This window comes from Myxocyprinus asiaticus, chromosome 7 (assembly GCF_019703515.2).
Source record: "Myxocyprinus asiaticus isolate MX2 ecotype Aquarium Trade chromosome 7, UBuf_Myxa_2, whole genome shotgun sequence".
Taxonomy (NCBI): Eukaryota; Metazoa; Chordata; class Actinopteri; order Cypriniformes; family Catostomidae; genus Myxocyprinus; species Myxocyprinus asiaticus.
Window position 1 is genome coordinate 5,683,779 of NC_059350.1, and position 16,184 is coordinate 5,699,962.

The window sequence follows — 16,184 nt, forward strand, 5'->3', positions numbered from 1 at the left end:
TGATGTGTCATATTATTCACTTGAAACAATGTACAAGTGATACGTATATGTACCATATAGTTCAGAGGACTTTGAATGGCATCTTTGCATGGTGTGCGTTTTAGGTTTCCTGAGCACTAATCACACTTGTCTGGTTATAAATATTTATGGATGATTAATTATTTTACGAAAACTGCTTGTGCAGAATGGGATATGTATGACCATTCTCTGCCATGTATAATTGTAAACAAAAGATTTTAATGGTGTACTTACAAAATAAATACAAAACTTACAACATAACATCAAAACTTGCAGTTCTTATTAGGTCAGTGATTAAAATTGTTTTGATTAAATGGAAACTTTGTGTCCATGATTTCCCTTTCATATGTCTTCGTAAAGGTGTCAACGTCCATCTGACTTTGCTATAGCACGAAGGGGATCACAGCCTTTCTTGATTTGGGGTAATCTTTAAATTTCTCCAAATAATACCTGTGAAAAAGACAAGTGCATATTACATAACTTTGGTTGGAGTCTGGACAGATTCAACAGTGAATGACCATTAAAATGGACATTTTTGTCTATATGTAGTCTTAGGTTCTGTTCCAAAATCTAGTTAGCTGCCTTACTGTGTACTACCTTCACTAAATAGTCCATAAACAGAAGCATGTATTGTTCACTGAGAGGCCAATCCCAAACTAGAGAAATGTTGGTTATGAATATAATTCATTAAATATTATAAAGAATAAGTATCAATAAAATAGACTTATTAGACTTATAGGATATACTTTTAAATCTATTTATGGACTATTTTACCCAACATTTGTGTCTGCTAAGTATTTTTATACTTAATATGCTAATGCAAAACTCCATTTAAATCAATTGTGATTCAAATCTCCCATAGACTTTGCTTGAGAAGTACTGTTTGAATGATGCACAGAGAGTTGCTACCTATGTAGAGCGTTCACAATTAGTCACTTATGAGGTTCCATTAAAGTTAGCATGCTGCCTAGGTATGCAGTAGGCAGCAAGACAGCTTATTAGTATGGAAGCCCGTTTTGCAATATATATATATATAAAAATACAGCATAAAAGTATTTATTTTGAGATAGTATGTCATTGTTTTATCTAGTATCTCAATATTTTAGTATCTCAAATAAGGAGATCTTAAAATAATGAGATACTAACTCAAAATAATGAGCTAAAATAATTAAATACAAATTCAAGATAATGAGATAATGTCTCAAAATAATGATATACTAACTCAAAATAATGAGGTTATATCTCAAAATAATGACTTGTGTGCTGGATTTTTTTTATTTGACGTGGCGGACACGGGGTTCCAAACATTACATTTTGAAACAAAACTCTAGAGTTTGTACAACACCTGTGATGGTGGTAGGCTCGTGGTCCAATGGAGCAGATGGTGAAGATAGCAAATGAGAAAGCTGGAAAAGACCAGGTGGCCACAGCATATCCACACCATTCAACAATCTCCCCAAAGAAGTTAGCACCAGAGACCCACTCAAACATTCCCCCTAAAGATAAAACAACCATATGCAAGCATGTTTAATCGAAGAGCATGTCATATGTGTGGTTTCTATTAGTACTAGACTGATATATCGGTCAGGTCAATAAACTAGAAGTTATCTGGTGATTTTCAGATTGTTTTTTTTTTTTTTTTTTTTTCAGATTAACAATTTTTATTGATTCACATATTTGAACATAGAAAAACAAAACATATATACACAGAATCAACATTAACCCCCACTATTACCCCTCCCCCTTCCAATCCCAACCTGGCCCCCAACAACATCCCAGTGGTCGTACATGATATAGACACACACAAATAAAAAATATAATAATAATAATCACACATCCATAAATGACAGATATCTGCCCCATTTCTCCATGAACAAGTTAAACTTTCTTCTAAATGACCCTTCTTCAAAGGCCGCCACCCTTCCCATCTCCGAGCACCACTCCTGAAATGAGGGTGCTCCAGCCGACCTCCATCCCCTTAAAAGTAGCCGTCTGGTGATTATGACACTGATTAAGACCCAACTCTTTATGTGTCTATTTTCAACATCGATGACCGCCCCATCGCCCAAAATACAGAGTCTGGGGCAAAATGATACCCGAGTGCCCAATACATCACACACCAAACTCTGAACCTTCAACCAAAACTCCTTGTTCTTAACACACCCCCAAAAGACATGGGTTATGTCTCCATCCTCTGATTGGCATCGCCAGCAGGTGGGTGTGTCTTTATATATAAGGTGCACCCTTGCATTTCTAGATGCAGACTTGACATTTTTTAGAATCCTAGACCACACTCCCTCCTCCAATTCCAAGTATACATTTTTCTCTCATAATCTCTTGATAGAAGTTAAAGCTCCATCCCCCAGACTCTGAATTAGCAGGGAGTAATACACTGATGCCTCTTGACCTTTTCCAAAAGCAGTAATCACCACTCCCATAGTATCTGCTGCTTTAGGGGGGTGTATGCTATTCCCAAAAATAGTGATTTTCAGATTGTTGACATTAGCTGATAGATGTGTTTACTTAGATGATAAACGTAATGGTGTGAATTCCAAAATCCACCATTGTCAATATCAATAGATAATGCACACTTTCTGTTTACAGTGCATTTTTAATGAATATGGTATAAAACAAATGTTCACTTAATGGAAGGATGGAAATTATGTAGTCACAGTATTATGTAGCCCATTAGAGGACTGGGAGGGAATTTATTTTCTGAGGTAGTTTTGCTTTCCCTTGCAATACGTTTTAGATTCCCTCGCAATAGCCTGGTTCCCTCGCAATAATTTTGTGTTCTGTCGCAATACTTTTTGCATTCCCTCACAATAGTCTGCGTTCTCTCACAATACATTTTGCGTTTATTCACAATATTATGCGTTCCCTCATACTGAGAGTTGCATTCCCTCGCAATAAGTTTTGTGTTCTCTCACAATAGTTTTGCTTTCACTCACAATACATTTTGAATTCCCTCATAATAGTCTGCGTTCCCTCGCAGTAATTTTCTGTTCTGTCTTAATCCGTTTTCCGTTCCCTTGCAATTGTCTACGTTCTCTCACAAGAAGTTTGTGTTCCTTCTCAATAAGTGTTGCGTTCCCTCACAATAAGTTTGACGTTCTCTTGCAATAGTTTTGCAAGAGAATAAGTGTCCCTCTCAGTAAGTGTTGTGTTCCCTCGCAATAGTCTGCGTTCCCTCACAATAAGTTTTGCATTCCCTCGCAATAGTCTAAATTCCCTCACAATATTATTTAAGTTCTCTACAATAGTCTGTGTTCCATCACGGTTGTCAGAGTACCCTCAAAATAAGTTTTGCATTATCTGGCAATGGTTTTGTGTTCCCTCGCAATAGTTTTGTTCTGTCAGAATCCATTTTGCGTTTTTGCAATAGACTGCGTTCCCTCGCAGTAGTCTGCTTTGCCTCACAATAAGTTTTGCCTTTCCTCGCAATTGTTTTGTTTACCCTCACAATAAGTTTTACGTTTTCTCGCAATAGTATGCATTCCCTCACAATAGTCTGGGTTCCCTCACAATAAGTTTTGCGTTCTGTCGCAATAGTTTTGCTTTCCCTCACAATAAGTTTTGCATTACCTCGTAATAGTCTGCATTCCCTCACAATATTTTTTGTGTTCTGTCGCAATCCGTTTTGCATTCCCTCAAAATAAGTTTTGCATTCTCTCTCCCTCGCAATAAGTTTTGCGTTCCCTCGCAATAGTTTGCATTCCCTCACAATAAGTTTTAAGTTCTCTTGCAATAGTCTGCGGTCCCTCACAGTAGTCCGAGTACCCTCACAATAAGTTTTGTGTTATCTCGCAATGGTTTTTCGTTCCCTCGCAGTAGTCTACGTTCCATTGCAATAGTTTTGTGTTCTGTCGCAATCCATTTCGCGTTCTTGCAATAGTCTGCGTTCCCTCGCAATAGTCTGCGTTGCCTCACAATTAGTTGTGCGTTCTCTCGCAATAGTTTTATTTTCCCTCACAATAAGTTTTGCGTTATCTTGCATTGTTTTTTTGTGTTCCCTCACAATAAGTGTTGCATTCTCTTGCAATAGTTTTGCTTTCCCTCGCAATAATTTTAGCATTCCCTCATAATAGTCTGCATTCCCTAGCAATAGTTTTGTGTTTTATCGCAATCTGTTTGGTGTTCCTTCACAATAAGTGTTGCATTCCCTTGCAATATTCTGCATTCCCTCACAATACGTTTTGCGTTCTCTTGCAATAGTTTTGCTTTCCCGCGCAATGTTTTTTTTTGTGTTCCCTCACATTAAGTGTTGCATTCCCTTGCAGTAGTCTGCGTTCCCTCACAATACGTTTTGCGTTCTCTCGCAATAGTTTTGCTTTCCCTCGCAATACGTTTTGCGTTCTCTTGCAATAGTCTGTATTACCTCACAGTAGTCAGAGTACCCTCACAATAAGATTTGCGTTATCTCGCAATGGTTTTGCGTTCCCTCGCAATAATTTTAGCATTCCCTCTCAATATTCTACATTCCCTCGCAATAGTTTTGTTTTCTGTCACAATCCGTTTTGCATTCTCGCAGTAGTCTTCATTCTCTCGCAACAGTTTTGGTTTCCCTCACAATAAGTTTTACATTCCCCCGCAATAGTTTGCATTTCCTCACAATAATTTTTGTTTGCTCGCAATAGTTTGTGTTCCCTTGCAATAAGTTTTCCATTCCCTCCCAATAAGTTTTGCATTCCTTTGCAACAGTTTGCGTTACCTAGCAATAAATGTTGCGTTCCCTTGCAATAGTCTGCGTTCCCTCACAACAAGTTTTACATTCTCTCGCAAATGTTTTGCTTTCCATTGCAATAAATTTTGCATTCCCTCGAAATAGTCTACGTTCCTTTGCAATAATCTGCATTCCCTCTGTTGGAAATTCTCAGAGAAGACCAGGAGACTCAGATAAAATTTCAGCAGGATTCTTTATTGTAGGAGATCAGGAGCATTAGTCTACATGTCAGAACGTGCTGTCTTGCCCTGCAGTCATCAAGTCTGATTTAGAGAGGCTTGCATTGTATTTTATAGGCATTCTGGGGGCGGTACTTCCAGATGTTGACAGGTTTTTGGGTGAAACAAAACTGGGTGAAGACTCTGAATTCAACCAGCCCCAATCCAATTAACATAACTGTATCATCCAAATGGCTTGGGTTATTTGCTCCTTGGCATTGCATTCAAACTACACTCAGAAAGTGGTTGAATCATAAACAATGGTAACCAACCAAATAGTGGGACTGAACCATCAAGGGCCATCACAGACAAAAAGGGGATAGACCTAGTTAGCATGAGAAACATGTCTTCATTCATATACACTCTCAGTCAAACGAACAAACAGAATGCAACCGCTGGTAGACAGAATCACAATACCAAATACCTTGAAAGCCCAATACAATGTGCATCACTTTATTTTTACATGTGATGTTATGTGAAAGACAGTGGACCAGCTGATCTTATAGTGACACTTAAATTTGCAAGAAGTTTATGTTCCCTCGCAATAGTTTGCATTCCCACACGATAAGTTTTGCGTTCCCTTGCAATAGTTTGTGTTCCTTTGCAGTAAGTTTTGCTTTCCCTCGCAATGAGTTTTGCATTCCCTCATAATATGATTTGCGTTCCCTTGCAATAAGTTTTGCGTTCCCTCGCAATAGTCTGCATTCCCTCACAATAAGTTCTGCGTTCCCTCACAATTAGTTGTGTCTCATTGCAATACGTTTTGCATTCCCTCACGATACGTTTTGTTCCCTTGCAATAGTTTGCATTACCTCGCAATAAGTTTTGAGTTCCATCACAATAAGTTTTGCGTTCTTTTGCAATAGTTCCCATTACCTCACAATAAGTTTTGCATTCCTTCGCAATAGTCTGTGTTCCCTCACAAGTTTTGTGTTACCTCGCAATTAGTTTTGTGTCTCCTTGCAATAAGTTTTGCATTTCCTCACAATCAGTTTGCATTCCCTAGCAATAAGTTTTGCCTTCCCTTGCAATAGTCTGCATTCCCTCACAATAAGTTCTGCGTTCCCTCACAATTAGTTGTGTCTCATTGCAATACGTTTTGCATTCCCTCACAATACGTTTTGTGTTCCCTTGCAATAGTTTGCATTACCTCGCAATAAGTTTTGAGTTCCATCACAATAAGTTTTGCGTTCTTTTGCAATAGTTCCCATTACCTCACAATAAGTTTTGCATTCCTTCGCAATAGTCTGTTCCCTCACAAGTTTTGCGTTACCTCGCAATTAGTTTTGTGTCTCCTTGCAATAAGTTTTGCATTTCCTCACAATCAGTTTGCATTCCCTAGCAATATGTTTTGCCTTCCCTTGCAATAGTCTGCATTCCCTCACAATACGTTTTGTGTTCCCTTGCAATAGTTTGCATTACCTCGCAATAAGTTTTGCGTTCTTTTGCAATAGTTCCCATTACCTCACAATAAGTTTTGTGTTCCTTCACAATAGTGTGTGTTCCCTCACAATAATTTTTCAGTTTACCTCGCAATTAGTTTTGCATTCCCTGCAATAAGTTTTGCATTCCCTCAGTTTTGTGTTCCATCACATTAGTTCTCATTATCTCACAATAAGTTTTGCATTCTCTTGCAGTAGTTCCCATTGCCTCACAGTAAGTTTTGTGTGCCTTCGCAATAGTCTGTGTCTCCTTGCAGTAGTTCTGCATTTCCTCACAATCAGTTTGCATTCCCTCGCAATAGTCTGCATTCCGTCACAATAGGTTTTGCATTCTCTCTCAATACGTTTTGCGTTCTCTCGCAATAGTTCCCATTACCTCACAATAAGTTTTGCATTCCTTCGCAATAGTCTGTGTTCCCTCACAATAATTTTTCCGTTTACCTCGCAATTAGTTTTGCATTCCCTGCAATAAATTTTGCATTCCCTCACAGTAAGTTTTGCGTTCCCTCACAGTAAGATTTGCGTTCTCTTGCAATAGTTCCCATTACCACACAATACGTTTTGTTCCTTCACAATAGTCTGTGTTACCTCACAATATGTTTTGCATTCCCTTGCAATAAATTTTGCGTTCCCTCACAGAAAGTTAAGTTTTACATTCCCTCACAATAAGTTTTGCGTTCCCTTGCAATAGTTTGTGTTCTTTTGGAATACGTTTTGCATTCCCTCGCAATAACATTTGCGTTCCCTGCATTCCCTACCAATAGTTTTTGCGTTCCCTCGCAATAAGTTTTGCGTTCCCTCACAATAGTCTGTGTTACCTCACAATATGTTTTGCATTCCCTTGCAATAGTTTGCGTTCCCTTGGAATAAGTTTTGCATTCTATCGCAATAGTCTGCGTTCCCTTGCAATAGTTTTTGCATTCTCTCGCAATAAGTTTGCATTCCCTTGCAATAAGAAAAAAACAGTTAGGGTCATAAAAACATGATTTATTTTCTTCATAAAAAAATAGAATTTCATATTTTTTCTTTTGATTTTAGCTTGAAATGTGACCTGGATGTGTTTCATAAATGAGTTTGACAGAAAAACATTAAATGCAACTGAGCCCTTCAAAAGTAAAAACTGACCTCTCGGGATTTTATAATTGATCTCTCCTGGTTTCCTCAGGTTTCGTAAAATGGAGTCACTGTGGATGTTGATGGCCATTCCTGAGAAAAACATTAACAACCCTGGAAGGAAAAATAAATGTCTAAAGTTAGTTGAATTGTTTACCTAACTTAATTGACTATCGAGTGTTTCTGTGATTTGTAACCAATGAAACAACAACATTTAATCGATTCTGTTTGAACTGATGATTTGCGCTACCTGTCAAAAAACTGGACACACTTGAATGTATGATCTAATGCTTAAATGCTTGAAATTAGTAATGCAATTTTTATTTTATTTATTTTTAAATGGATGATTTTGACCGGATAGTGAAGGAAAAAGAGACAACATGAGTCCTTCAATAGCCTACTATTCAAAAAGCATCTCAGGATTCACCTCATGAAGTTGGTAGAGAGAATGCCAAGAGTGTGGTGAGCTGTAATCTAGACAAAGAGTGGCAACATTGAAGAAGCTAAAATAAAAGATAGCTTTAATTTGTTAAACATTTTTGGACACTACATAATTCTCATTCTTCCGTTTGTGATATTTCACAGTTTTCATGACTTTATTATTATTCTAATATGTGGGAAATGGTAATAATTATGAACAAATAGGTGTGTCCAATCTTTTGACTGGTTGTCTAGTGGTTAACTGTTTGTTTAGTATAGCACCAGTCCATGTACCTATCACAAAGCGTGCATCCCTGTGCCATTCTGTGTGGTACTGAGTGCAATGCAGCATATAATGGCCTTGCAGAAAGCCGTTCAGAGAGCAGAAGACAACTGCAGACACCACAATATGCAGAGGAGAGGGTCTGCCTTTAGTCAGCAAGGAATACACAAAAGTCCTGCCGGAACAACAGAGTATAATGAAACAGTCACAAAACAAACAAGCTGGTCAATGAAATGCATAATACGCTTTGTGTACATCTTGTATAAGACTGTTTATTTGCACAGAGAAATGAGGAAGGTGCTGCTGTACTTATCCCCTGAGGAACCCTCAAGCTGTCTCAGCACAGGCACAAGTGATATGTTTGTAGGAAAATGCTGTTTAAGACATTTAATTTGATAAGATGTAAGAATTTGATTATAAAGGAGATGGCAAACTCTGGGTCTGTATCATTGGAAGAACGTTCGGTTTGGATCACATGCAGCTTGTAAGCATAGAAAGACGCTGACACCATTGAAACGCTTTGCTAGTTTTACAACTCAGTATTCGGTAATCGTTGGCGGAGACCATAGTAATGAATGTGTTGTACCATAAATGAATCGTCTGCAAATTTTCAAACTCTGTAGAGATTAAATAATGTCGGATTTAAAAGGAATATTGCAGGTTCAATACAAGATAAGTTCCAGTGTTGGATGTAATCTAATTACAGACTTTTTTTGGAGTAACTTAACCAATGCTCAATCAACAGTAATTGTGGCATAATGTTGAATACCAAAGAAAATAATTTGACTCAAAACAAGCCGTTACAGTGAGGCACTTACAGTGGAAGTGAATGGGGCCAGTCTGTAAACGCTAAAATATACATCATTTCAAAAGTATAACCACAAAGCGTAAACATTATTTGTGTTAATATGATTTTAGTGTGATTAAAAACCCCTTACTAACCTTTTCCATGTACAGATATATCCAATTTCAGGATTGTTGTCATGACAACGAAGTTGTAGTACTGGATATAAATATACAGATAAGGTTAGTATGTGATTATTTTCCCCCACTTAAATCATGTTAACATATGTAATGTTTACATTGTGTGGCTATACATTTGAAACAGTGTGTTTTTGAATGTTAATGGTCTGGCCCCGTTCACTTCCATTGTAAAGTGCCACAATGTAACCCAGATTTTATAAAGTCGGGAAAAAGTCCAAATTAACTTTTCTGAGGAAATCAACATTATGCCACAAATGCTGTTAAATTAGCTTAACTTGTTTCAAACCCAAAATGTCCCTTTAAGTATTGTTTTCAGATAAATTTAACAAAAATTAAGTGAGGTTTATGCTGAAAAAAAATTGTCAGTGGGTTGAGAAAAATAAACTTCTTAAACATCTGTTGCAACGGGCAAGGCACTCAGTGTAGTATGTGGCAATCTGTTTCCACACAACAGCAGTTTAGTAACAAAGAAAGCAAAGTTGCAAACAATGTTTGCATAGATTGCTGGAATTAACTGCCATAACAGCTGTTTTTTTGTTCCTTTCCTGACAGCAAACGCCTACTCTTATCTGCTTTCAAAGAAAGCCGTTTGACATCTGAAATCAGCCTATTAACTGAACCCATTAGTGCTCTGTAAAAAGCTTTCCTTCCTCTTCATTCCTTTGTTGCATGAAGAGGAAACAACATCTGCCTGTATCCACTTACACTTAACACTGAACAGAACACAGAATCCGGAACATGTTTAGTTTATGTAGCACAGCTGTGCTTCCCATTCTAGGAAACTAAAGTATTAAAATGTTGTGCTTGTTCTGAAATATTGCGTTATTATTCACAATAATGCAGTAAATGGGTAGATGACATGCTGAAATGGTAAGTTGTATCCCATATATACTCATCTAAAACTACATTAAACAGCATTTTACTTATTTTTAATTAAAATTTATTATACATGCAACTTTTACGATCACATATGAATTACATTAAATATTTGTATGATTATTTTTATTAATATTTATCATTTGTCACATTGCAAAACCATTTAAAATGGTTGAATGAAGGCACAAACGTGTTTAAAATTGTAGAAAAACTGGTGAAAAGAAATGCTGACCAGAAGATATACACTTTCCCTTATACATGAATGTATATTTCAACCTAAAATCTGATGGAAGAACATCCATGCATCAAATGTTGGACAAAATATTTCCACATTATGCACATTGAACACAGTATGTGAACTGTGTCATTACCTTTGAAAGTAGTGTAGGCAGAAAGTCCAGAGCAGTAGATGTTGTCCCATTCCTGGAAAACTTTCCGTTGTCAACAACAGCAGCACAGGAACTAAGAATGAAGGAAGCTCCTGGATAAACCAGCCTGCCTTGGCCGGGACCATCACGGACGGGATGTTTGTGTCCACATAGCGCCCATACGGTGTGTGTGTGCTCATTTGCCGCAGGAGGTAAAGCAGTCCCCCAACCACAAAAGCCCAGCTGGAGTAATAAATGGTGTTTTCCTGGCAAATCATTTCTCCTGCTGTTAGGTTTCAGGATTACTAAATTTTTCTTATTCACATTCTAAGCACTGAGCATGCATCTCTCTCTCTCTCTCTCTCTCTCTCTCTCTCTCTCTCTCTCTCTCTCTCTCTCTCTCTCTCGCTCTCTTTCTTAATATGTAAAAGTGAAGAAGGGACCACCCTTGTAAAGCTCTCAGGTCCCTCCTTCTGGATTTTATTGGTTTAGTATGTGCATGAACTGTGAAATACACAAGTATTTACAACTCTCCTCCTGGGTAAGAACAGATACTGTAAACAACTTATCTGATTGTCAATCAGTGACTCCTGTAACACACACACACACACACACACAGATAAAGATTGCAGTCACAAACAACATTTCAACACTGGCCCTGACTTGTCCTAAAAGCTTCAGGAACCTTTAAGAGAACCACTCAAATTCAAAGTTTGAAGGTTACAAGCTTTGAGTGGTTTGAATTTTTACATTTGATGACTGATAGCTGGGAGACTGCTGTTGTGTTGCTAGGTGGTTGCTAATGTGTTCTCGGTGGAGCGCTAGGGCGTTCAGAGTGGTTTCTACTCTTTACGCATTGCTAGAAAGTAAGACAGATTATTTTCCCTATTAGGAATATATGCTCATTCAGACCACCATTGCCAAAAATAACTTTCTTAATTAGTATTTTGTCTTGTTTTCCAGCAAAAAAGTCTTAACATCCTGAAGTATGTCATTTCTGCACCACCAAACGGAACTGCAAAAACCAAAACATTGCTTTAAGAATCAAGAAAATTAACCTATGAATAGCTTACTTATAGTTGTCTCTGCATAGTAAGCTGAGATAGGAGAAAGTATTTTAACACAGAAAAAGTTACATCAGCTTTAAAGGTGTTTATATATATATATATATATATGTCATCTTGGATTTATAGTATATTGACACCTAGTGGCGTAAATGCAGGATCATAAAAAGGATCACAATCATTTTTAGTTACTGAGCCCAGTTGTTCAGAAGTAATCTGATCAGATTTTGGCTATCGGACTGGATCAAATCTTGAAAATGGGTTGTTCAAAAGAAAAAAAAGGATTCTGAAATTGGATTAGATCACATTATCCAGTCTTGGTTTTGATCTGGAGCAAACCTTCAGTAGGCTATGTGTTGTTATAAACTTTTTAGTAGGATTGTGATACATTTGATACAAAAAAAATCAGGATTATCCTGATCCCAGCAGAAGGGTGGATTCAGGGTGGATATCCCAGCAGAGGGGTGTATTCAGGGTGGATTTCAGGAACAAAATGTAATAAAACTTTCAAATTGGTCAAATAATACAACATTTGTATCATATAGTATATATACATTTATTTATATTTTGCACTTGATTTGTTTAACCGTTACTGTGATAAAGAAGATAAAGATGCAATATTAGGCTACCTATTATGCCTTTTAGTACAGTACATTAAAGTAAAAAAATAAAATTTGTCTCCATAAAATAATTCCCCAAACAGCTGTCAATATCAAACTAAAATAATATATTTAATTTTAACTGTCATTTATCACTGTATATTAATTACAATGACACAATCATCAGAGATGAACTAGTCAAAAGTAGTTTCTAACAATTACATCTTTTTATGATTTAAAATGTGTTCAAAATATCCACAATGTATTTGTGAATAATGTATATTTGTTTGTTTTTGTTTATCTGTTGTGGCTCAGATGAGAGGTCTGACTGTTTAAAAGAAATTGAAAATGGAAGGGGAAGTTTGTATTGTTTTATTGTGCTGTTTTCTGTCTCTTCAAATAAAAACACTTAACGTGACCCCATGCTGGCTATTCTACCTGTTGATCTTTACATAGTTAGTAGCCTACATTGTGATATGTAGTCCCATTTAGAGCACTGGTAATCCGGATTTGATTTGTATCTGGATCAGGCTGATCCAATCCAAGGTTGCTTTGAAAAACCGGCACGAAAGTAAAATGGATTACCTGATCCTGGATAGCAAAACATGGGATTTCCAAATTCGGATCATTCTGATCCAGATTACACTTTTTGAACAACTGGGCCCTGGTGTCATTGTAAGAAACTCACTATTCACAATCGGCGATGATTAATATAATCCATGAGTGAAAGTGTCCAATAACAGGGCGGTTACTGAAATTAAAGGCGCTGTGAGCGATTTTAAATATTCTGGAAATTTCACAAACTGAGCCGTTGGATTGGCCACGCCCCCTCTTTCCAAAACCCCGCCCTCAAAAAATACCAAATGAGCTTATAGAGTGCAACAGTCTGGTTACAGAAGTAAAAATCCCATTAATTTATCCCATAGATCAATTTATTTTCAATAATAACTTATAACCCTTTAAAGACAGACCAATCATGAGCTACAAGGCTGTGCATCGATGGTATATGCTGCCGTTGAAGCCATCCGTCTGCGTTATTTAAACTTTTTTGTTTAAAAATCGTGGAGTGATAGTGGAGTTCATGGTAAACAACTACATTACCCATGGTCCAGCAGAGAAAGATCCACCAATCAGAGAACCGTGGCCAACAAAACCCGCGAAACGTGCCATGGAGCGACCACCCTCTCCCATGATGCACTGTGAATGACGTAATCGAGTCTGTGTCTCTTCACCCTTAAACTACTTATCTGTTTGTACATATCAGAATATTTTGCAATAAACAAAAAATATATTGTTTCTATACTTATAATCAACAACCTAAAATCATTAGTTTTATATATTCCCATCATTTTTTATTCAATGACATTATTCACAATGCTTCATAGGATTGTAGTCTGTACCCTCATGAAAGACAGAAACACAGTCTTATACCTTTGTATTTATGTCCGATTGTTAAATAATTGTTTCCCTCAAAACAAAGTTTGTGATTCTCCTTGGAGCAGGTTTGTTCATGGCTTACAATTCTTTTATGAAGGATTTTATAAAAGGTCTATTGAAGAAATGAATGGGGAAAATACTTCCGGAACCCAGACGTCAGAAGAAGTGGGCACTGTTGCGCTGTATTGAGACCAAAACAGAGCAGAAGCGGTTGTCAAAAACAACAGCAGCGAAATAGCGCCCTCAAACTGACAACTGTTATGAACAATATGGCATTAAAATGGCAGTAATCCTCAATACTTAATTGCAATAATACTAGGAGAATGCACAAATCTTACATTGATTATACAATAACAGAGGCTAACAGGTGCATACTATGGCCAGGGTTAGCATTCTAGCATTAGCATTAGCTCAATGAATGCTGCATGTAAATTTATACAAATTAAACATTATCTACAGCAAATATCTTACTTTAAATGATCATCGAGTGGTTATAACAGTTTCTTTTACTGATCTCATGTGGATTCCATTCATAGAATGAAGCAGAAAGCATAATATTTATAGAATATGCAGCCTGAAGCAAATAACAGGTTCAGTGACAAGATGCAGAAATATTGAAGTTAATATACAACCAACCAACAAATATACCAACGATCACTTGAAAAATATAGACAAACCTTATATTTTAATAATCGTCTATGTCCACCAATAACATTGATTTATTAACAAATGTATTATTAAATACATTTAGTGTATTAAAATAAATACATTTAACGCATTTAATGAATAGTAACATGAATGCATTTAATAATGGTCATAAAATAAAATGCAACAACATAAAATAAAAACAGAAAAGATCAGATGATTTATTTTTATACTACTACACTTCACACTTTTTAGTCCTCCGGCTGTACCCAAATGTAGCCTACTTCCCTAAAGATCGAATTTTTATGACAAACTCTCCCTGGGCTGATGTTTTGTGCTCATCACATAATGCTTAGTATGGATAGTATGTGAATAGAGACACAGGGCTTGTTTCTTCCCTCACCTGTGTTCTTGTTCATTGTATTTTCAGACTTTTTTGCCATGCAAGTGCCAGCTCTAGCTCTACAGATCGCACACAGAGGTTGTGCTACAAATATCTGACGGACCCAGTTTGTAAAATGTAGTCATATTAGTTGAAATACCCATGAAAAGTAGGGTATTTGATATTGTTTCGATATAGTCAAAATTTTCAGTTAAATGTTGGGGAAAGAGTTGAAAAGAATGTACTTTTAAAAGTGTACAATGTTTCTGGCTAAGAGCGGCACATGACGTCTGACGATATCTCTCACGCACAAATATATGAGAGAGAGAGAGTGGGTAAAAAAAGGTATTTTGAAAGAGTTCATGCTCTGGTGCTCTCAGCCAGAATAACATGGCTGCCCCTATGAGGAGACCCTCACTATGTAGAATAAAACAACTTTTACTAGTTACTAAAATGACTGGAACCTTCATCTCATGTGAGTGCTCATGTGATTTTTTTTACACGTTTCAAAATTGCAATTACTTTCTTTAGGAGAAAAACTTTTTAAATGTGTAAAAAATTACCAAGTGCACCTTTAAGAGTAAACAAAAGAGTGGGATTTCTTGCAGTGTAAGTGTCCCTCTTAAATGGTATAAACAAGTAAACAAAACAATTTAAAAACAATGTTATAAAACAAACATGTCAGGGGTATATGGAGAAAGAAAATACATGAAAGAGAAGCAACAAAAGTGACATTATAGTAAACAGCTGCATAGTTCTTTTTGGAAATAATTTTTCAACTCTCTCCAAATGATTAATAATCTTAGGGGCTCTTTTTTAAATTATTTTTCATTTTATTTTATCCCCTTTTCTCCAAATTTTGGAATGCCCAATTCCCACTACTTAGTAGGTCCTCGTGGTGGCGTGGTTACTCACGTCAATCCGGGTGGCGGAGGACGAAGTCTCAGTTCCGCTTCTGAAACCGTCAATCCGCACATCTTATCACGTGGCTCGCTGTGCATGACACCACGGAGACCCACAGCATGTGGAGTCTCATGCTACTCTCTACGATCCACACACAACTTACCATGCACCTCTCAGGAGCACTTTTACAAAAAACACAATTGTCTTCCATACTAACTTTGAAATGCTGTACCACAAGTGTCTTAACCGGGTATTCTCGATGGACAATCGTATATGAAACCTCATTCACTTTATTCGTAATGCAGTACCTGTGGGGTATCATCCATATTTTGCTCCAGTCAAACTGTTTTTTAAACAAAGAGTTCCATTTAGCAGTAACAGCAAGAATATCTTTTGTTTGTTGAAGGGAACATAAAAAAATATGATTACAACCAAAGCATGAAAAATCCTAATGCAGGAAGTAAATTCTTTGACTGACTTAAATGGCACATCGTTATCACTCTCTAAAAGCCTCAACATTTCTTTGGAAATTGCATGAAATACCATGAAATATTGATTAGGTTCAACTGGGAAATAATGATGAATTCAGTATAACTAGTATATAAAACAACCTCTGTTTAACTCAAGTAATTCCCTTTTTAAACCAATTTTCATAAAATATTGTTTTGTTTTTAACCCTTATATACTTATTGTTCCAAATGGTGCATTT

The 16,184-nt window shown here is 36.8% G+C and overlaps 1 protein-coding gene across 1 annotated transcript; it reads right to left on the minus strand.

The window, feature by feature from the left end:
• Window positions 1–217: 217 nt before the first annotated feature.
• On the minus strand, window positions 218–11,556 carry LOC127444060 (3-oxo-5-alpha-steroid 4-dehydrogenase 2-like). Its single transcript, XM_051703225.1, has 5 exons — window positions 10,449–11,556; window positions 8,229–8,392; window positions 7,527–7,628; window positions 1,364–1,514; window positions 218–468 (listed from the first exon to the last, which is right to left on the minus strand). The coding sequence occupies exons 1-5, from the start codon at window positions 10,721–10,723 to the stop codon at window positions 402–404; spliced, it is 759 nt and encodes a 252-aa protein (XP_051559185.1). The 5' UTR covers window positions 10,724–11,556; the 3' UTR covers window positions 218–401.
• Window positions 11,557–16,184: the final 4,628 nt, after the last annotated feature.